This window comes from Cryptomeria japonica, chromosome 6, assembly GCF_030272615.1.
Source record: "Cryptomeria japonica chromosome 6, Sugi_1.0, whole genome shotgun sequence".
Lineage (NCBI taxonomy): Eukaryota > Viridiplantae > Streptophyta > Pinopsida > Cupressales > Cupressaceae > Cryptomeria > Cryptomeria japonica.
In genome coordinates this window covers 510001166-510024465 of record NC_081410.1, presented here as the reverse complement: position 1 = coordinate 510024465, position 23300 = coordinate 510001166, and the positions used below count along the sequence as shown (strand labels likewise).

Genomic DNA, 23300 nt, shown 5'->3' with positions numbered 1-23300 from the left:
GTAGCAAGAATGGGGTGCCTCTAAAACCAAACACTCTGAAAACTGTCGAGACTGGATACAAATAAATGTCACCCCAATTGTGAACAATTTTAATGTTTTCTATGAATTCTTTTGGTCTTATGAATTCCAAAAGAACCTTGGGGATTCTTGGGTTCTCTGAGCAGAGGAGAGTCCTGATCTTTAATTCAAAGTATTTGTCAAACTTCAAGAAACTGGCATCCTCCCTATCCCATGACAACACAGTACTCCATAGTTGTACTGACATCTTTTCTCCTTCTTTCTCCTTGACAAGGTCCAATCCACTAGCAAAGTAATCACCACCTTTGAAAAGAAATAGATGCATCAGGAATGAGTACCATCTGAAAGGCCTATCCACCTTTCCATTCTTTATTCTTGTTAACCCTCCATGGATAGCGTTAGCAATGAAAGAGGCATAATCAAATGTAATTGCAAGAGAAGGATTCAAAATCTGAGCAATCATTAACAGGCAGTGATTGGGTATATTTGCTTCAGCATCTTCTCCCAAAACTTGGCAAAGTTCCCAATACATTCCCTTGGCCCTAAGGGTGAACATACTCAATGAAAAGGGCTCTTCTATGTTGGGTCCTACAACTATCAACCCACCTATCTTTACAAAAAATTCCTTGAGTGGCCCATTCTTGAGATGATTCCTCTGTGCACTATAAATTTGAGCTAATGACTTGAAATTTATGGGCTCTAGAAAATTGGTAAACTCATCAAGCCCAAAAGCATTTCTGAATTCTTCAGCATTAATCTCAATAAGGGTTTTTCCATTTATATCCAGAATGCTTCTTGTGACTGGATCATAGTTGAGTGCAATTTGGGTCAACAAATCTATGTCCATAAATACCCCTGGGACTACCAATTTCCCAACATCTAATTCCCAAATACTGTTTTGTGGGGCCGGAGAATTTCTCATTCCAAATCCAATCTTAAATAACCCCAACCTAGACAATCCAACCTATGGGTCTCTCAACTAGTTACCCTTGTCATACAGTCCTTCTCCTATTTTCAAACGGGGAGCTCTAGGTACTAATTCTTTTGCCTTCGATGCCTGATTAGTTGACAACATCAATTGTTCAAGAAAATCATCATAGATACTTCTTTCTGAATAATTGACTTTGCTAGAAAATTCTCTTTTAGGAGCCATTTAAAAAAAATGTAAGAAATGAATACCGCCCCTAGATACTTCTATGACGAGTCAATATCTTATCTGAAACACACCACACAGAAATTGCTACACAAGAGTACGAGAAAACCTGTTCTTAACTCGAAGGAATCTGCTTTGCAGCTGAATTGACTTGCACTATACCTAAAGAAGATAGCTCTGCATCTGCTCCTCTACAATAATTCTTTAAAAGAATATCTTCATCTAGTTGATGGGAAATCATATATTGTACCCAGGGTCTTAACTACAACATTGATTTTGCATACTTCGGTTGTCCCTCCAAAATTGAATTCATAGGAGAATTCATATTTTTCACTGCAACGAGTCACAACGTTCCTACAAGTCTTTCTTTTTTCTCTTTCACAACTTCACGAAGCATAACTATCGGGCAGCTTGGTCCTGCGAAATAGCGTTGACCATCCGATCAAAAGAAACTTGATCGACCGTTACACTAACTAACAACTTTGGCTCCACGCAGAGTCCCGCTTCTCTATTGGCTACATGCTACCACATGGCACTCAACCACTAGCCTTGAAATGCCTTTTGCATTCGACTCAACGCTGGCCACGTGTCTTTCTCTTATACTACCGGTTCCACCTTGGTGGGCCCATGGCTTTCTTCTAAGACCACGTGTCCTTGGACACATTACCATCCATCAAGACACATGGACGGTCCTCATTCACTTTTTCTATTTTGCAGGGTATAAAGCATGAGCATCTTACCCTTGCAAAATAGCACGGGTCGTCAAATCATTTTTTAGTTGATTGGCTATTAACCATCTGAATAGGCTTTGGGAAGGGTGGGCCCTCTAACTCACTTTGAACACCTAGCATACAGTCATCTTCAGAGCTAGCATGTCGCTTTTTTATTTGCCAAGAGAAAGCACTGGGCTCTAATTAATTTTTGACACCTGTATCTACCATTTTATCTCCTAACCTGCAACATGACTCACCTCTAGGACCCACCTTTTAAGCTTTAATCCTGACTTGCTGACTGTTGTAGCTTATGTCGCTTGCCACCCTTTTACTCGCCCTCATTGACCAGCTAGACCACCTAGTTGGCATGCCATGTCATTTTTGCAACTTTGCTAGTTTTAAACTATGCGCAACTTCGCCTAGCAAAATAGAAAAAGCCGTAGATCCATCCGCGAGATGCACACTACTTACTGGGCCCGACAACTTTAGGAGGAATACACATAAGGCAGAATTTTTTTGCGATTAATTAACATGACCGCCTAGGCAAACGACAAGGGGGGACACTTCCTATGATCCCATGACCCATTACTTAAGTGGATAAAGTAACAAAAGAATAGAAACCAGAGGGTTTTAAATAGACATCGGGTGATTTAAAAATCAAAAAACCCTAAACTCTTAAGGCCTAAAATAGAGCTAAAGCATTTGAAAATGTGCCTTACTCAAAATTTCAAAAAACCATAGCCAATTATGGGAAAAGAAAAGCCCATTTTAAATCAGTGATAACATGAAGGTTAGTGAAGGTTGAACTGGTGTGCACTTGAGTAATCAACTGGTAACCAAGGAAGTGCATGTAATTGAGGTATTTCTTTGAAAATCCTACTTCGAATCCAATTTATCTGAAATGGCATCATCGTCTAAGCAAGTAGAAAAATTGATGATCACACTAGAACCTATGGAAGTTGTGAAATCATAATAAATTGTGTCTTATAATGCTTTATCTCAAGTTCCTAACGAAGTCATAGTGAAAGGAGATCTGTCTAGCTACATTGACTATAAAATTGAAGACAAGATCATTGTCAATTTATTCTTAGTTGAAATCCCTTTGCGATGAAAATGGAAAGATTCAACCCAAGTATATTAGGGTTTATGAGAAAGGTTTTCATAATGCAGCTTATTTTCTTGAAGATTTTGAAAAGGAATATATCCAAATTATTCTGAGTCATGTTCATGGGGAGAATATGTATTTGGAAAGAACACACACTATAACCAAGGAGGCTATTCAAGTAGTAATTGGTTTTTTCTCAACTGGTGAAGTACCTAACTGAGGCGAATTTCAAAAGAGACAATAAACACTTTAACCTCATCAACCTCTGATGGGCATTCTTTTTCTATCAATAACATTAAGGACCCAGTGGTTAAACTGGCAACTATAGCTATAGGCTACCGGATATTCTATTCTAGTAGAATGAGAAGTGTAGCATCTGCAGTAGTGCATACTGTTTATAAAATAATAGGTGAAAATGCTAATTATGACCTATGTGAGGCAATAAGGATCCAATTAATATTGAATCTTCATTCTATCAAGAAGGATAGCAGTCAAACGTTTAAATTTTGTCAGTTGTTGATTGGTTTATTCTTTTATTTCCAGAATTTCCTACCAGGAATTGGTGATCTTGAATGGTCTAAAGAACTATCGGTAACTACCAAGTTTAAGAATAACATTAAGGCTATGAGGAACACCTTCTCTGTTGCAATGAATAAATATTTCAATGAATTTCAGAAGAAGATGAGTATGAGGGTAAGGCTACCTAAGGATGTGGTGAAATCTTTTTCTAAGGACATCATTTTCAGTCACCGTTGATTTATGTCTGATGGAAGCTATTGAGCCTAGAGAAGATGAAATGGAAGACATGAGCTATGAAGTCAATTATGACTTATTGATCAGTTATGCCAATAACCTGTTGGCATCTCTAGGGGACAAAAAGAAGGTAAGACTGGGTACTGTTGAAGAAAAAATTGCAAAAACTGAGACCAGTAATGTTCCAACCATTACTGGTAAAGGTAAGAGGAAGAAGGCTGAGCAAGCACCCCTGGTAACAAAAAGTACTAGAGTGACACAAAGTGTCCAAACTAAAAAGGAATTGGAACCTAAAGTATATGTAAAGAAGAAACCTGAATCGAAGAAGAGAGGTTGAAAAATGATTCTCCAAGCAGAATTTGAAGACACTAATACTAAGGAGGAAACAAAGAAAATGAAAGAAACTGGTAAAGCAGCTAAACCAGTGAAAGAAGTGACAAAGGCAATTGTGCTTATTAATGTCTTAACTTACAAGCCTAAGACTAATTTTGAGAGAATGGTAAAGACATTAGGGAGAAACAAATTTGATAATGTCAAAGATCTTTTGATTCATTTGATGAAAATCAGAAGGAACAAATTGTTCAAAAGGTAATCAGTTATTTGTACCATTACAATAAATTACCACATGATCTTGAAAAATATATTTGTGATTCTTTATATACTATTATTTTGAATAAATGGGAGGAAGCTATAAAGAAAGAAAAAGAAATTTTTGATGATATATTTGTGCAATATGTTTCTAATTTATCAAAGGATGAGTTAATTGTATTGCTTGATAAATACAAAGCCCAATTTTCTTTCAAGTCAAGAAGACTAAAGCTACTTAGTGGAAAGGTGCAACATGTTAAAATTGAGACTCATCAGATTGCTCGTAATATTCAATGAATGCAAAATATTATATAGTCATCTAAGGATGAGCAAGATACTGTTGACCTACCAAAAATGGATGAGGAAGAAACAGTGCAAGATGATGTTCTCTATCCTGTCAAGAAGAAGGATGTAACTATCTCCCAATGAGTCATAATTGATGATATTCAAGATGCAATTGATCTATCCAGAAATGTTGCTACACTAGATATGCAACCACCGACATTTACAGATTCACAGGTTACTATAGTTGAGATACCGACAACTCAACAAAGAGTGAATATTTCACCAGTCAAAGAACAATCAATGAAACCCCAACTCCCACTAGTTTCACAGGCCAGTCATAAGGAACCTGATGACAAAGTTAATAAACAAAATTTTGAACAAGAGAAGGAGAAGGAACAAGAAAATATTAATAAGGAGACATCTGCTAAACTAGTAAGTTCATTAGTCATACAACAGACTGATGAAGATGATGATGACTCATTAGGCATCACAGGGCCTATAATTGTTGATAACATGAGTGCATCAAAATTGATGAAGATTGCAACTTTCATGCAATCTAGGGCACAAAAGAAAAGACTTAAAGAAGAGAGAATGGAAGCAGAAACCATGCAAAATGCAGTGGATATTCTAATAAGTCTGCTACCAGAAACTACTACATGGCATTTGTCAACTCCTATTGGCAAGCTTTCAGCTGGTTGCTAATGCATCCGAGCAACTTAAGTGCCTAGAAGAAGAAGCGTAAACTTATGCTGAGAAGAGCTACATGAAGAAGCATGGAGAGAAGCTTATGAAAGAAATTGATATAGGAAGAATTTCTCTATCTCTCAATAAAGATTTATTAAGAAAAGCTATTGAAATTGGAGGCAAAATTATTGCATCTACTTCTAATGTTTCATTCTTTTATTCTGATATCAATAATAGGTGAGCTAAAATAGAGAAAGAACTAGAGAAGATATGCAATGCATATGTTCCATTACAAGATTCTATTTTTTCTTTTGGCAAATCTGTGGATGATTTCCAAAACATATTAGATACATATAATTTTAAAAAGGAAAAAAGACTCTCATCCCTGAAGGAGTTGAAGAATCTGCTCAGACCCCAAGTGGACATATTGCAAAGAGCCTACAACAATGTAGAAGCAATTTTGGCTACTCCAAAGACATCTACACTTGATTCAATGGAAGAGTTCTGTACTTAGATTATGACCACAACTGAGATCATTGAGAACTTGCTAGAGACATGGGAACATGATTTTCCTCAATTGAAGCATAACTCTAGTGACTTTTTTCTAAGGATTTCAATGTATACATCTTGATTCAAATTTTCAAGTTTTTTTGTATGTAAAACATTTTGATACAAACTTTTCTCTCTCTCTCTCTCTCTCTCTCTATATATATATATATATATATATGTATTTTTATTTTCAATTTGGCATTGTTGTCAAAGGGGGAGTAGAAATATGTATGTGTGTTGTGAAAATTTTGTATGTAGTGTTGTATGAAGCAAGGGGGAGTAGGAGTAGAAATATATGTGTAATATATATATATAAATTTTTGTAAGAACACTTAGTTGTATAGCTATAAAATTTTCTAAGTGTTGCCATCAATACCAAAGTAGGAGATTGTTGTCTTGATGATGATTGTAATGAATAGCTTCATATGTTTTCATTGATGAAACACATACACACACATATGATCACATTGTCTATTGGTGACTTCAAAGTTATTTATATTGCAACCAGTATACTAGAAGTTTATACCAAACCGGTACATGGTGGCAATCCGTATATACATGGAGACAATTGATATATATATATATATATATATATATACAAGAATGACTTGACATCAACTTGAAGATATAGTAGAGATTATCACAAGAGCATGGAAGGACAAACAATTTATATGTTGATATGGTTAACTCCAACCGATATTCATTGATTGTATGATGAGTTATCACAGGTCATGATGAGTTATGCTAACTGACAAATTTTGGTGGTATTTATGTGATGAGTTATGTTTGTTTGACCAGATACACCACACCTAGGAAATTGTGATATGATTTCCAAGGCCAACATGAAATGTCTAAATATCTAAATGTCTATATATTGACATCACAATGAATTATTTTGTATGATGATGATGAGAAAAGTAGATATGATATGAGATGATTTGATGCAAAGGAAAAAGTGTTAAGTTGCAGAGTATGTTGGTAATGAAGTTTTGAATGCAGAGAAGAGGATCTATTCAAGCAAGTTGTGCTATTACTAGATCACACCACCTGTTGTTTTTGAATCACTGCAACAATCAATTCCCCTAACTAGGTAAGCTCTAACAAGCTTCATTGTACAAATCCTCTAACAAGGTAATCCATTAGTTTGGATTCAGAAATCCTCTACCGAGGTTACTCCTAACAGGGTACTACCTTTAACAGGGTATAACTTTTAACTAAGATTTGGGATGTTTAACAAGATTCGCTCCTAGCAGAGCATTATTGTAGACCTTAACTGGTCAGTTACCTATTACTGCAGATAGTTAACTTGTGAATCCCACCTCACCATGGTTTTTCCCATTTGGGTTTTCCATGTATAAACACTTGTGTTATGGTGGATGTTTTACTTATTGTTGATGCTTTTATATCATTTTGGATAGCGTGCATAGTGTTTAACAATCTCGCTAAGTATATCTATCGATTAGTGTTTAAAGTAGTATTGTTTTTGGTGTCACTGATTCACCCCGCCTCTCAATGCTTTACATGCCGGTCAGTTTGGAAAAGAAGTGATAAGAGGCTGCTCAAAAGAAGGACCAATGAAAACCTGCACCTATTAAGAGGGAGGTTGATCAAAATTCTCTGAAGTAGTAGGAAGTGAGACTAAAACAGGTGTAGAGATGGGAGAAATTAAGGAAATAGGCTCCAAAACAACAATGCTAGGTGTTGGACCGATCCTAGTAGACTATAAGGTAGCATCACACTCTCGAGCTCAGACCCATCGAGAGCATTTACACTCACATGCACATTGAATTTGATAGAGGCAAGGACCACCAACCGAAGTCGGAAAGGATTCAAGAACATTGTGTTCCATAGGAGAGGCCTCTAGAATTGTTTCAAGGATGGGAGAAGTCTAACTGAGGAAACAGGAGGTGCATCTTGGAGAGGTACCACATCTATAGCAAGGGGCGCTCGGCCTAATTTTTATTAAGGAACAACCAGACAAGCAGAGGGCACCAACATAGGCTATGATGAAGGGATATGAGAGGAGCGCTTCCCTTTCACATAAGGAGAGGGCCGAGGAATATTGGCCATGATCAAGAGCTCGAAGGGAGGGAGGGCTACTCACTTTGACAACACGAGTGCCTTTCCCTTGGGTATGTTGGGTGCAGTTGCCAGAACAGTAGACACCATTGGAGAATGTGTGCTCTCAGGTGGATGCGGAGGTCTATTTGAGGGAGAGGGCTTAGCCTAAACCCCTAATGGTGAGGGGACATGAGCCACTACCCACTCCAAGATTAGAATGATGGAGGAGAGGTCGATTCAGAAAGTGGCAATGAAACACTAGGTTGCATCGATGTAGGGGTTGAGTCCCTCATTCTATACTGATAATAAGCATGGTACATTAAATCACCACAGGGTGGCATGGGTCCCATCGGAGCAGGCCGAAAGTGGTCCAACGAAAAATCCCCATGGAAACCACGGGTTGGTATTTAGTGTCTTGGATGACATGCATTGTGTCCTCATGGGGAAATTTGAGACATTTGTGCACAACTAAGGGGACTTCTTCTATAGTAATCAACCTACAAGTTCCAAGCTTAACTTAGAAGAGGTTTGATTTGGGAATGATAATGAACACAGAGGACACCACCTTAGGTCCTACAAGGACCATCAAGGTGATCTTCCCAAGGGGCGAATAGAGACCCCATCACATTTCCTCAAAGTTGCATGACACTCATCATACATTGGTCTATGCCAACCATTCACAAAGAGAGTCTCATCTCTAATAACATCGACTCTGCTAGATGGGTCAACCATCACACCTATGATAGTTTGACCATTCAACTTGGTAGGGATGTAAAGAGGAGCATGCTCTCCACAATATGGAGCATCTAGAGGGGTAAATGACAAGGAAAAATTAGATACTTTCTCCTTCTGGACCAAAAGTGAGCTAATGGGGGTCATGGTAACCATGTTCACATATGGACCATCATCCTAAGAAGGATCTGATGAAAAAATGATGTTTATTGAATGTGGAGGGAATGGATCAATATAAATTTGCAAGCCACTATTAGTTTTATCAACAAAATTGTTTGATTTATGTTTCTATGCATCTACCTTTATTGCACCACTATCGATGTGGTCTTAGACAACATGTCAAAGATGATAACATCACTCAATGTTGTGACCAAGCACATGATGATAATAAAAAAAATTTGAACCATTATACCAATGCAGATAAGGCCAACTATCAGACAATAGTTCATTTTTGAAAGGGTAATAACCTTTGTCTTTCAACAATTGTTGCATGATGCTCAAGTAGGAGTCATTTAGATTAGTGAAAACTCTATTTTGTTGCAGGGATTGCATAGCAACCATCAGAGGAATAGCTACAATATTAGCAATGACCTTATTCTTCTAGAACCCATATATGGTCAAACCTGTAAAGGACCCACTATGACGGTTTTGGAAGAAGTATCTCTGAACTGTAACACAATGTACTAGTAATCGGTGAGAGTAGAGAAAATGTTAGCAAAGTTCTGATATCGGTTAAGGAATAGTTTCTCCCTCAATAATAGCTACAGATTGTTGATAAACATCCTCTGTAGACTGCTATCTAGCAGGGCAAAGGGGATCTTGGTCGAGATAGCGTGATATCTCAAAATAAAATCAGTGATCTTTTCATTGGGCTTTTGTTTACAATGAACAATGTCAACGATAGTGACTCGGCTACCAATATTTTCCTAAAAGTGTTTAAGGAAAAGATCCATAAGATGATCAAAGGTACAAATAGAGTGGTTAGGAAAGAAGTTGTACCATTCTAATGCTCTCCCCTTGAAGGAATGCAAGAATAATTTTAGTAAGAAGAAATCTAGATTATGGTAGTCACTACACATAGTCATGAAGGAATCTATATGCACATTCAGGTCCCCATCACCATTAAATCTATCAAACTTCAAGAACTTAGAAGTAGTTGGAAGGATAGTATTCAGGAAGGTAATGTCAAGGGGACTCTTCTTGTAATATGCATGCACAAATGGCTGACTAGAGGTAGAGGCTAAGTTCGTTAGTTGCAACTCCAACTGCCCCATATTCTGTAAGATTGTATTCAAGATGGAATTAGAAGGTGGAGGAGGTGGAGGTGGACCAAATTTGCCACCACCACCACCAGAACCTTCACAAGGACCAGTGCTACCGATAGATGTAGTGCTAGTGATGATTATTGATACCTGAGCATTGATGGAGGTCAAGCTAATAGCCATGCATGTGTGTCCCAAAAGAGTAAGTGAAACACTAACACTAGGTATGGTGGAGTCCACCATGTGCATGCCTAGGCCCGAAATGCTAACACTAACCTAGGAACTAAAAGGATCATATTGATTGTCTGCATGGGGTGCATCTACAAGGGGCACATGGTTTTTAACAATCATGGACAAAGCCCTCAATATCTCCAGGCCTCTCCTATCGAAGATTAGAATGTCTCTCAAGGTACCTACAACATTCTTGACTTGGGGGAGGACATTCTCTCTATTCAAGAAACCCTCAAAATCTCTCAAATTGTGCTCCAACATAGTGATCTTTTCAAAGTCCACAGTGACCACAAAATCATGATCGATCACAAGAGGACAGGATGGGGTATAACCCCCAGGAGAGTTAGGTTGAGAATTAGAAGGAGAAAGCCCCCTAGTTTGAATATATTTCAGACTCTGAGAGGTCAAGAACTCATTGGGATTGGATGACTACCCACCCTGCATGGTGCCGGGTAGAGGAGTATTGTAATGATCAGGGGGGAAAATCTGCATAGACGATCTCCTGACTATGGCTCCTATTGCAGTCTAAGTCATAAATCTAATAGACAAGGCACATGATGTTTAGGATGACACTATAGGGACACCAAATGATAAAGTTGGTTTTAAATGATAAACATAAAAGTGTAGAAATTTAAACTAAATGCAAATGAAAATTTTGTTGTTTTTTATTTTTAAAATTTTTTTGAACTTTTGAAAATTTAAAAGACTAAGAGAACTTAAATGAAATAGAAAGACATTAATGTAAATATAACCATGTTTCACGTCAGGTTCACCAAAATGTAATAGAGGGAATTTTTCACCTCAAGGATGACGAATCCTCAAGGACAAATTGTCCTTACAATTACCTCTACGAATTGGTGCTAAGATGAGCCATGGGATAACAAAATTAGGCAGGAAGGGTTAGACACTCGAGAGGCATCTCTGGATGGCTCTGCAAAGCCTCAATCCTTGGGACAAGTGCATGAAACTAGGACTCTAGCGTGGTGCGCTATCATCCTATACGGAAAAAGTGTAAAGTCGAAGCAGAAAGCTCTAGCCGTGCTAATAGAACTTATTAAATAATATTAAGACTTAAGAAAAACATAGATTATGAAACAAAACAAAGAAAATACTAAAGAGTAAGAAAATATCACAACCGGTCCATGCTATGAAGCCTCTCACAAGATAATCTTCTCTTCATGAAGTTGTGCCTATACACATGCAAGAGAGAAAATGTTGGGGGTTATGTTTTGGAGCCTACCAAAGTCAAACCCCCATTTTGGTGTTTCCACCTCCACGAACAACCCAAGAAAGCCACTAAAAGATAAATGATAAAGAGAATAGCAATGCTATGTGAAATTGGAAATAAAAGTGATAAATATGCAAGAGAAAGGATTAAGATAACTCCCCTATCATGAATAGATATTGAAATACTTGGAAATGCTTGGTAATGTTGCAACAATGGTGGGGTTTATAGTATGTTATGCAAAGTCATCTCCAAAAGCTCAACCTAAAATAATATTGTCAAAATTTCCAAAGAACCCCTCTAAAATGCCTCCAAAGTGAAAGATAAAGGCCTAGGAAGGAATTCGGCCATTGGTGGGCACATGCAGAGGCATTATGTTTCCTTCCGGGAACAAGCATAATGCTCAAATGACCACCCATGTTCTATCAGATTCATGGGATGCTAGAGCACCATGCAGACATCTCTGTGCCCCACCTCTATCCTCGAAGGTGGTAAGTAAGTAGAGTTGACAATGCTTCAGGCAATGCTGACATGGATGAACTAAGTGGACAAAAGGACAAGATGGCGGATCTTGACCTCTGATGACATGGAGGAAAAGTGCCATTTGTCACACATTAATTACAAGGGACAATATTTTTGATATTATAGAGTGCAAGGGGAGGTTTCTTCCCTATGAGGTCTTGACAATAATCCATGCAAAAACACATTCCCCTTCGATGTCACCCAATATATTTGTAATGATGGGAAAATGGTGAATGATAGATCAAGAAGGAAACTACCCTTTCCCTCAAAGAGAGATGAGAGTTTCTCTATTGATTACAATTCAAGAAAGTTTTACCATCTTACATTAGGAAGAGAAGAGGATAATTCACTACATTCAATCTCTCCACATGAATATGGTAGATTTAATTCTGAATGAATTGGGAATGTTAAGTTGATCCCCTCTTCCTTTTTTGAAATGGAAAGGAATTGACAAATTATGTAGTGCAAAAGTGACAAAGAACTGATTATAGCTTGAGATCAAAATGTGGGATGAAGTTGTGGACCCGGATCTAGTAGTAAAATGTCGAGACGAAGTCTCCCTATGAATTTGAGGAAAATTTGCTAGGACCATGGTGGGAATGAACACGGTTCTCTGAAAAAACTGTGAAATGAAAAGGGTTTTTCCACCTCTGCAAATGAACCCCGAATCCAAAAGTAAAGTTATGCATCTGCACCCTACACACAAAAAGAGAGGAAAATGGGTTGGGATTGGGGGTTTTCCTTTCAGTCAAACCCCAGTTTTGGAATTAACCAAGTAATGAAAGAAGGTACTTGCAAGTAGATTTAAATGAAAGACTGAATTGTAAATTGAATCCTTGACTTGATTGCAATACCGAGCCTTGAAGAGAGACTTGATAATGCTCAATACTGGAAAAGAATAATTGAATGCTTGATTACTACAATCTTATCCAACCTTAACTTATCCAATTTTGTGAAAATGAGAGGATGAATGCCCCCCTTAAATACATGTTAGTGGATTTGATTTTCATCATGGATCGACATCGGGGGAGTTTCCCGCCCAATGCACAGCCAAGAATGCAACCCTAGGAATGGTCTTGGCCCAAAATAGGGCAAGGACAGGGGTGCCACGCCCCTGTCCAAGGGGGGACAATGGTGTGATGTCCCCTTTCTCCTGGGTAGAGTGTAGACAAGGTGATGTAGAGGCCAAGGAAGAAGTTGTTTTTGCAAGCCGAGCAATCTTCAATCTCTGATTAGGATAGAGTATTCAAACTCGCATGCATGAGGACCCTAATGCAATAAAAAATTTCTAGGATCATAATTTAATAACACTACATTTAGCCCCCACTTTAGCAGGAGTATAAGCACACACCAATACTACCGATAATGTTAAAGGAAACAATATTGAAATACTTTTACCACATCAAGGAGACAAGATGCGCCAAGCCCCCAGTGGACTTAGGATCTTACAACTTCGATTGAAAAAGTAAAAGGGAAGATAAATAAGGGGAGAACCATGATTGCAAGTAGAAATGTTCCCTTCACTATGAGTCATGAAAGCAAGGATACAAAAGATTACAAAGAAAAATAAAGTTCACTAAGTAATTCTAAGTATCACAAGAAGGAAAGTATGAGCGGATTATATGCCGCCACATTAAAGTGATCACCTGCACCTTATTAGGAGAGATTTCTTTAGGGTAGGATACACCCAAGAGAGAGAGATGAAAGGGAGCACACTATCACAAGGATTTAGCCCCCAATCAAGAAATAAACCCAAGGATAATGAACACAAAACATGAGGTAGTGTCACTTTCCTTGGGGTCAATATTATATATGATAACTCATGTATATCATGTATGTATATGCATATAATAATCTTCATTCCCCAAAGGACACTACCTTAGAAGAAAGGGAAGAGATGATGTCTTTTGAGTGCACATGGAAGAGACCAAGAAAAGATCTCAATGCTTTGCATTGTTCCCAAGTAGACATTAAGGGAACAATAGAAGAACAAGGATATGCATAGAAGAATGGTCACAAAAGAGAAAGAAAGGGGAGAGAGAAAGAGCTATAGTGCTAATATTATGAATCTAGCATGATATCAGCCTCCTGATCTTGTTGATCGCTATTTCAGGAAGGCGAGAAACATGCTAGAGGAGCAACATTGAGCACAATAGATGGATCTATCACAAGATCCAAACAAGGAATATGCTCATGTTGTAAGTCACTTTGTTCTATTCTAGGAGCTAGGATTAGGGTTTGTGAAAAATCATCTGATAAATGCTTGTTTATGTCAACATACTCATACTCATTGTCACAAGCATTAGGAGTTGTATTACCATTATGAATAACATTTTCACCCATTTCTTCATCAAAGTTTAGAGAAAGAGGAGCAAGAACACAAATATAAGTAAAACCATCACATGTTTTGTGCAACTTATGATTTGGAGATGTAGGTTGAAAATATTTCTTAGGAGAAAAGGGAATCATGTCAATTGTGAAAGTCTGAGGAGATTGAGTATTTTGAGGGATAGCTTCACGAGCTTGAACATGGCGTCTTCATTGGTTTTCTCTCGCACAATGAATTCATCGAGTCTTAGTGGAAGGCTGAGAAGGAGGAGGACTACTTGAAAATGTAGGAACGTTTCAATCCTCGATAGTGGAAGGTTTAGGTTGAGGTCTTTTTGGTTGAACAATAGGAGAAACAGGCCTCTTCTCGCGATAAGAGGAAGGAGGTGGAACTGTGCCATAGAAAGGAGGAATATTAGGTGTAGGAAGGAGACCAGGACTATCATGAGGAGGAGGTATATGTCTGACCTTAGGAAGAATATTTTTGTTATCCTTAAGAGAAGGTAAAGTCACATCCATAGGGATAGGTGGACAATCTTCTATAGGAGGGAGATTAGTTCTATCTGTGAGGGGAAGAATCTCATCTTGAAGAATAATAGGTATTTCAAGTGTTGGCGATCTAGGTTTACTTAAGGATAAGATAATATCGTTCTTTCATTTTCTATAAGATTGAGAAAGAGCATCGCTCCTTGATTAAAGACATTGAAATTTTTTAGCCCAAAAGAGATCAATAGGAACACCAGGGCTTCTTTCGGATGGACAAAATAAGATATGGTTCATGGTTTTTATTTCTCCATTGTGAGGAAATTTAAGACACTTGTGGATTGGAGAAGCAATAGCCTTTATGGAAGATAGACAAGGATAGCCCAACTTCACACAACATTGCCCAAAATAAGGTATGATAACAAAGTCAACATCCATGGATTTAGCATGAACTTCAATAGGAAGGGTGATAGAGCCAATGGTAGGATAAGAGAAGCCATAAAATAACTTTACAATCATATTATAAACATTATATAGTGGTTTGTGCAATCAGAAAGTGAAAAGATACTCTTCAGTTATGACATTAACCATGCAAGAGGGATAAATCAGGTCCCTACGACAAGGGATATCCTTAACCTTTGCAACTATGTATAAAGGGTTATCAGGTTCTCTAATGATCTCACTAGGGTAAAATATAATACAAGGTTCCTTAGGTGTATCTTGTGTTTCTACCATATTAACCAAGTTTGGAGCCATAGAGGTGAATTCTCCAGAGGAGAGAGAATTAGTTACAATCTAAATAACATTAGAGGTATAAGATGGCAAGGGATTAGTGAAAATATTAAGATTTTGAGTAGGAAGAGCTACTGATTCATTCCCTTTATCATTCACACCTGACACAAATATAGTATTATTATCAATCAAGTCTTGAATCTTATTCTTCAATGAAAAACATTTCTCAATATCATGACCAGGTTGACTATGATATTGACAAAAGGAATTGTTATCAAAATAAGGAGATGAAATTTTAGAAGGATCAATTTGTTTTATAGGAGGAAGTTTGATAACATTTCTATGCAATAACTTAGACATAATACTATGTAGAGATTCATTCCAGGAAGTAAATTGTCTTCTCTTTGGAAAAAAGTAGAAATAGAAGGCAACCTGTTGTAGCATTCATATGGTTGTTGTTGATTGGATCACTGAACTTGATGAATATTTTTGTTGGTTTGAACTTTGTAAATGGTTTTTGAACACTCTCCCCTTATCACTCGAAGACATAGGAGTGGATTTCTCCATTTGACTCACAACTAGTTGATAATTGTGGAGTGTTGTGTACAACTGCAGAAAGGAAGTAAAATTAGACAAAAGAAGCTTTTTCCTTGATATCTTTTTGTAAATTAGAAATTAAAATTCTTTGAATATCATTATTCGGTACATGAAAAGAAATTTGAGAAAACAAATTCTTATATCAAAATATACATCTTTATGATATGTATAATTTGATATTATATATCAACATAACAAAATTATTCAAAAATAGTCAAAATTTATGAGCCATATCGGCTCCCAACAGATTTCCTTATATATCGATACTGGGTCATATTCTAGGCAACAAAAAATAGAGAACCAGAGATATCTTTTTACTCTTCCATAGCTGAATCACACAGGATTTGATTTTTGGGGGCATTGAACGTTGAAATATCATCCTCCCATCACACCGGCTCTGCTTCTTCTTGAGGGCAACAAATGACCTCCCAGATATTGACCTTCGTGGGTTGTCACGATATTACTTCCCTTGAAGGATTCGATGCTATATTCTCCCACTCCTCTGCCACTTCGGGCTGAAATTTTGAGTTGAAGTAGCCATGATGTTAGATGTGAAATTAGGAATAATAGTCATAGGATTAGTCAAAGGAATAAAATAATTGACTTGTGTTGAAGGTTGTGATCAACCTAGGGTTTCAGCACAACTCTTGATAGGCATGACGTTATAATCAACAATATGTGCAATGCCACACAATATATCAATTCTACTCTTATCACTTTGAAGCATGCACTTAAGACCTTGAATTAATGGACATCCATTGTTGAAAGCTGTCAAATTGATTGTCCAATGTAGAAAGTTAATATAAAGAAATCCTACTTAAAGCTTCTTCTTCATCATGGGATCCATCCATGGGGTGAATAGGCACATGATTAGAACCGGAAACATTAGCATGATCCTCATTAAAGAAACCCAAATTAGGCTCCATCTCCTCGGTAATTAAATCTTGGGAAGCCTTAATTCTAATGCTTCAACTAACGGGGATAGGATAGGTATGACTAATAGTGGTAAAACTCATCCACTCAAGGGAAAATTTGAATTTTGAATTATGGAACAAAGATTACAAAATTGGTTAATTAAAAATTTAGGAAAATAATGATTACACAATTTGAACTTTGTTGGAGGAAGAGGATGACACAATTTCAAAAAATGATAGGAAATTGGAATTTCAAAATTAGGGCCAAGGAAATACCTCTTAATTTTGAAAAAAATCTTAAAATTTGAAATGTTGAATTTTGAAGGTATTTCCAATTCTAGAGGGATAAAAAACCAATAAAATCAGCCAATCATCTAGTTTTAAGCTATTAAATACAGTCATATCAATCTCCCAAAATTTAGAGAAAAAAGTTGAGGACCGTGGTGGGAACCCACATGGTCTAACCAACTTTTTAAAAAATTTTCAGGGATGGATATTACATTGATTTTAAAGCTATCCCCCAAAAATTGGCAAATTTTACGATCTCTAGATGGGCGTAATGAAGGCGCAAATGTGAAAATAGGACTGTTGCTCTAAAAATCTGATTCCCCTTAAAAACCCTTATAATAAAATGATAAACTTTGTCTGCAAAAGAGAGATCAAAGAGAAGGAAACTTCAGAGAAACATATGGTAGGGTTTTACAACCTTCTACACTTCGAACTTATCCAAAGTTCAGGTAGGTATACCTTATGTGAATTGACTTCACACTTTTAAAAGATAGATCCATAGTAAACCAGTCCGAAAACCAATGAATCTTATCACCTCAAAACTAACTGAAACAAAGAAAGAAAGCTTATACTCATGTTCAGTATTTACCTACAAGATATGTAAAAGGTAACCACAATTGATACCAGTGCCTTATCCAGGCCACAAAGTCATATAAGTTTAAACAATACTTCCACAATCAAATATCTCCACACATCCCATCACCTTGGCTTCTATAAAACCCCACATATGCCTGACATACATAAGAATTTACCCTAATCAAACTAAAATGCATTCATCAAATTCAAAATCTCCCAGAAGGAATTTAATGATAGAAATGCTTCATGCGTATTTAATTTCTCTCCTAGGGAGAAAAAGATAAGAAACGCCTTTATTTAAGATTGCCTTACAATCCATACTCAAATGAATAACCCTAGATTACTCATATTGAAAAAAGTAAATATTTGCAAGTAGACCAGAAGACAACACAAAATCTAGGCTTGAAAGTTGATAGTCTGTGTATATTGATATTAATTTTGAGATAGTATTAGAAAACTCAGAGTATTCTCTATAAGACTAGAAAATCCCAGATATATTTCTGCAGAGTTTTCTTACAAATTCTTGCAATCGATTTTAAAGAAGTCCTGGTATCCATTTATAATATCATGGATGCATACAAGCTTCAGACCTTTCAGAAGAAAGTTTGTTACAAACAACAACCTTTTCCAAGAAGCGGTTATAAGTCCTTTTTAGCATCCGTGACTTCCTCAGCTTGTTGTTTTGTTGCAACCTCTTCTAACTGCTCTACATCTAGCACCATTTACTTTCTTATCCACTCCTGGTAGACATCATCAGCAGGCCACAATAAGTTTATCACTTTTCCCTTCATCTTGGCTAATCTTTTCCAAGAGTTTCTCATTTTGTTGACCTCTGAATTTAGAAAACCATAATGTGATTTGATTTTCTCTATCTCCTCAATTGTTTTGACAAATAAGAAAGTATAATCTATATTAATCATTCCTTTTATTCTTAATGATAGGTTAGCTTCTAATTCATTAAGCCATATTTGTTTTTCCTTCAATTAAGTTGGACTGGCAAAACCCCTTGGGAGTAATCTAAATAATTGATCAGTATATTCTTTCTTGTACAAGTTGATCTTTCTATCTGCATTATCTACTCCTTCTACTAACTTTGCTAGATCATTTGTTATGTCACAAGTGGATTTAACAATGGGGTCAGTCCCTGCATCATCATAAGATACACAAATAAGTTCTAGATCCTACTCTCTAGGTTTCCACTTGTCAAAAATAGTAGTTAGAATAGCCTTGTCTCCATTTAGCTCATTCCACATGTCCAAAATTTTGCTCATGTTGTTCTATATTAATGAGGACCCTATGGTGTCAGCAAAACTCAAAATTGTAGCCCTCACTCTCTCTTCATATTTCTTTGCAAATAGGGTTTGGGCTTGTTTTAGCTTCTCCAACTCATGGGAAGTGATCTCTACTAATTGAGAACTAGAAGGTGCTGGAGATGGTGGGAATTCAATGATAGGGCTAGTAGGTGGAGGCCGTGCAGGAAAAGAAGTGATCATCAAGGTTGAGGAATCACCTTGATCGTATTGTCCTGCTAACTGGCTTTTCAACTTGGCAATGATGCTATCTTTACTCATTACTTCCTCCTTAGCATTGTTGTAAGCTTTTAAAACTATCTCCAACTTAGCTTGGAGCTCTGCCCTTTCCCTTGCTTCTTTCTTTGCCACTGCAACACTGAACTTTGCAGTCTCTAAGACTATGCTAGCAACCTCCACCACCCCAGTGCTTTGCACTCTTTTCACTATCATACCTCCAAGGTAGCTTGACCTTCGGGTGTCCTTTTTGTTTCTATTTTCATCTCTTTTAAGAGACCACAGGACCAGGGCAGGGTTATCCTTGCTCAAGGTGACTCCTTCCATAGGCTTGGTGTCCTTCCTTACTGCCTCCAAAACCAAGGCATCTGCTATATCCCATTTAGGGGGAATGAGTACACCAGCCTTTGCTACCATGTCTCTTCCTTGCTCAAGAGTGATGGTCTTGAACTCAGTGACCATTTCTTTCTTTATTTCTTCCTCCACCACAGTTGGATCCTTGTGGGAATGCTCACTCTTCCTCTTCTCACATCTAGCATTAAACTGATCAATATTTTGCTTCCACACAAATTGTATGAAATCTCTTGATGTGACAAAGTTGCTATCAGCCAAGAAATCTTCACTGGCTTGTTTAATATCAGGATCCAGCTCTTGGCCTTTGAACTCATTAGTGGTTATGTTCATCTCAGCATTAAGGGGCTCTTCCGGCATTCCCTCTTCTACTTCATCATAGGTGTAGGCTATCTCCCCAAGACTACCTAATTGTAACAATTGCTCAGTTACTGCCTGTTCATCTCCTATATGAAAAGGGGATTGAGATGGGAAATACAAGGGCTCATTAGATTGCACTTCCTTTCCCACCCTTTGCTACTTTGGGGAGTCTTGAAGTAGAATGCTCCCCTGTTGTTGGTACTAGCACATTGTATTTGGACCTTTTATGTAGCACATATTCACCTGGAGGGATTGCTTTGGCAGATGTAGACCTAGTTAAAACTAATCTTGCCTTCTCAGAGTTATTTTTAATCACTGCCTCCCTCTTCTCTTTTAATGTCTACATTACATCTTCAAAACAAAGAATTAAGAATTTTGCCTTTTCTTCAAAGGGGTGGAAACTGGACAAAGGGTCACAACTGGTGTCAATTAGGTGCAAAAAATCTAGGGCCTTATTGTAGGCCACCCACTTTTCCTTTCTTAGCTCTTTCCCATCCAAATCGAACTCATTCCTGATGAAGTCTTCAAGGAATTGGAATTGTTGAGGTCTGCCTCTGCATACTCCCGTCTTTCTAAACATTTCGTTGAAGAAACCTTCAGGGTTGGAACACCTTGATACTACAGTTGATAAATGGTAGGGTTGAAGGAAATCTTCAAAGTACTTCCAAACCCCTTTAGTTATTACAAACTGATGTGCTATAGTTATTGTAGGGAAAATGGTCCCTTTACCTCTACCTATTAGCTCTGTCTCTTGCACACTTCCAGTCTGCCTGAGGACTTCTGCAATTCCTACTTTTAGTGGGACTTAATATGGCAACAAAAATGCATTACCTCTGAAACCAAACACTTTGAAAACTATGGAAATAGGGTATAAGTACATATCACCCCAATTGTGGACAATTTTGATACCTTCAGCAAATTCCTTTGGCCTAAGGAACTCCAAAAGAGCTTTAGGGACTCTTTGATTCTTTGAGCATAAAAGAGTCATGATCTTGGATGCAAAGAACTTATCAATCCTCAAGTAGCTAGCATCTTCTCTATCCCATGAAAGCACTATGCTCCATAACTGAATTGGCATCTTCTCTCCATCCTTTTCTTTCACTAGGTCCATTCCATTTGCAAAGTAATCACCACCCTTGAATAGAAACAAGTGCATGAGGAGGGAGTACCATCCAAAAGGCCTCTCCACTTTTCCATTCTTAATCCCTATCAAGCCTTCATGGATGGCATCAGTAATATAGGGGGCATAATCAAATGTCACTGCTAGAGAAGGATTTAAAATTTGAGCAATCATTAACATGTAATGAGTTGGCATGTTTGCTTCAGCATGCTCTCCCAAAATCTAGCAGAGTGACCAGTATAATCCTTTGGCTCTAAGAGTGAATAGATTTCAAGAGAAAGGCTACATGGTATTAGGTCCCACAACAGTTAATTTGCCTACTTTAACAAAGAACTCTTTAAGAGGCCCATTCCTAAGATGATTCCTTTGTGCATTGTAAACCCGAGCCAATGATTTAAAATTGATGGGTTCCAAGTAATTGGACACTTCACTGAGCCCAAATACATCTCTGAACATCTCATCATTTATTTCAATGAGGTTTTTTCCATTTATATCCCTAGCACTCTTTGTAATGGGGTCATAGTTGTGTGCAATCTGAGTTAGGAGATCCACATCCATGAAGACTCTAGAGACCACCAATTTGCCTACATCCAACTCCCAAATACTATTCATTGGGGCTAGGGAGTGTCTCATACTGAATCCGACCTTGAATAAACCCAACCCAGACAATCCTATCTATGGGTCTCTCAGCCAATTGCCTTTGTCATACAATCCTTCTCCTATTCTCAGGCGATGAGCTTTTGGCACCAACTCTTTAACCTTAGCTGCCACGTTAGTTGACATGGTTAACTGCTCCAAGAAATCATCATAGATTTCCCTCTCATGGTAATTAAATTTCCCTGAGAACTCCCTTTTAGGTGCCATCTCAATTAACACTATGAAAGTAGCTTACTTACTAACCACAGCAATTCTATATCAGAACAAAACCCCAATTCAAACAAACTGTCAAGTAATTGATAGGCAAAAATACAAGAAAACCTGTGCTTGGCTTGAAGAAATCTGCTCTACACTCGGCTTTTCACATCAGCTGTTCGAAATAATGCCTACATTCAATTGATGTGAGACCATATATATTAATCAGGCTCTTAACTATGACATTAATACCGCATGCTTCAGTTGTCCCTTCAGAATTGAATTCATAGAAGAATTCAAAAATTTTGCTCCAACAGGTCATAACATGTCTGTGTATTTTTCTCTTCACTCCTTCACCATTTTGCAGAGCATAACACCCTTGCATGTTCATCTAGCAAAGTCATGCCAACTGCTAGATCAAACAAAACTTGCACTGCCTTTACCCTTTTACCTTTCCTCATCTGGCGACGAGCTAAATATCCTTTCACTATTTCACAGGCTGTAACCAACATGCATTTTAACCCAGCAAAGCCATGCTACCCATCTGATTGGATGGAATTTGATTGGTCTTTATTCTCTCCTTAATCTCACTGCATTAGTGTTGGGCCCTACCTCCTTTTCACCACTTCGCGGGGTTTAACCCTCGAACACTTTTCTTTCATGAAGCCGTGCAAGCCATTAGATCATGCTAAAATCACCCAGTCTTTAGCTCTAACCAGGACCGTCAATCCTTTTAACTAACCGCACATCATCTTGATAGCTAACAGTTTTCGCCATTTCATAGAAGTTAATCTGTGGGCATCTTTGGGCCACGAAACAATGAGAAGCGTTGGATCAATCTTGAGATGAATGCCTTTTAAGTGTGCCCTTTATCCAAGAATCACTTACCCTACTTTTTCTCTTATTGAAAAATGTCACACGGTAGTCGGTCATTAGCCCTGGAAACTACATTGGGTTCCACCATTGATCTGCCACGTGTTATCTTTATTATTCCCACATAACTATCGGTTACACCTAGGCGGGCCCTCACCTACTTTTAAAACCACTTGTCACTTGACACATCACTATTGACCTCTACAAAAAGCAGCAGCTGTTATGCCACGTCATGCCTCCGTGTGATTTCCACCTGTCTTTCGTGACTGCATGAACATTATTCTTCATTTGGTTTGTAGCCACGAAACTATGATAATTGTTAGATCAAAACAGACCTGATCTGCCTTTAGCTTCATGCTCTACCTATCTCCTAGGCCCACCAGCCTTTTTGCCACTTCACGAAGGTTAATCTGATAGAA

At 37.7% G+C, this 23300-nt stretch overlaps 1 protein-coding gene across 1 annotated transcript in view; it reads right to left on the bottom strand.

Moving 5' to 3' along the window:
* The window catches only part of LOC131052818 (protein JINGUBANG-like), a 99025-nt gene extending 79373 nt beyond the window's left edge, over positions 1-19652 (bottom strand). The window contains exon 1 of the mRNA XM_059222119.1: positions 19310-19652. Within this exon, the coding sequence (XP_059078102.1) occupies positions 19310-19652 (343 nt within the window). The remainder of the gene's footprint in view (positions 1-19309) is intronic.
* Positions 19653-23300: the final 3648 nt, after the last annotated feature.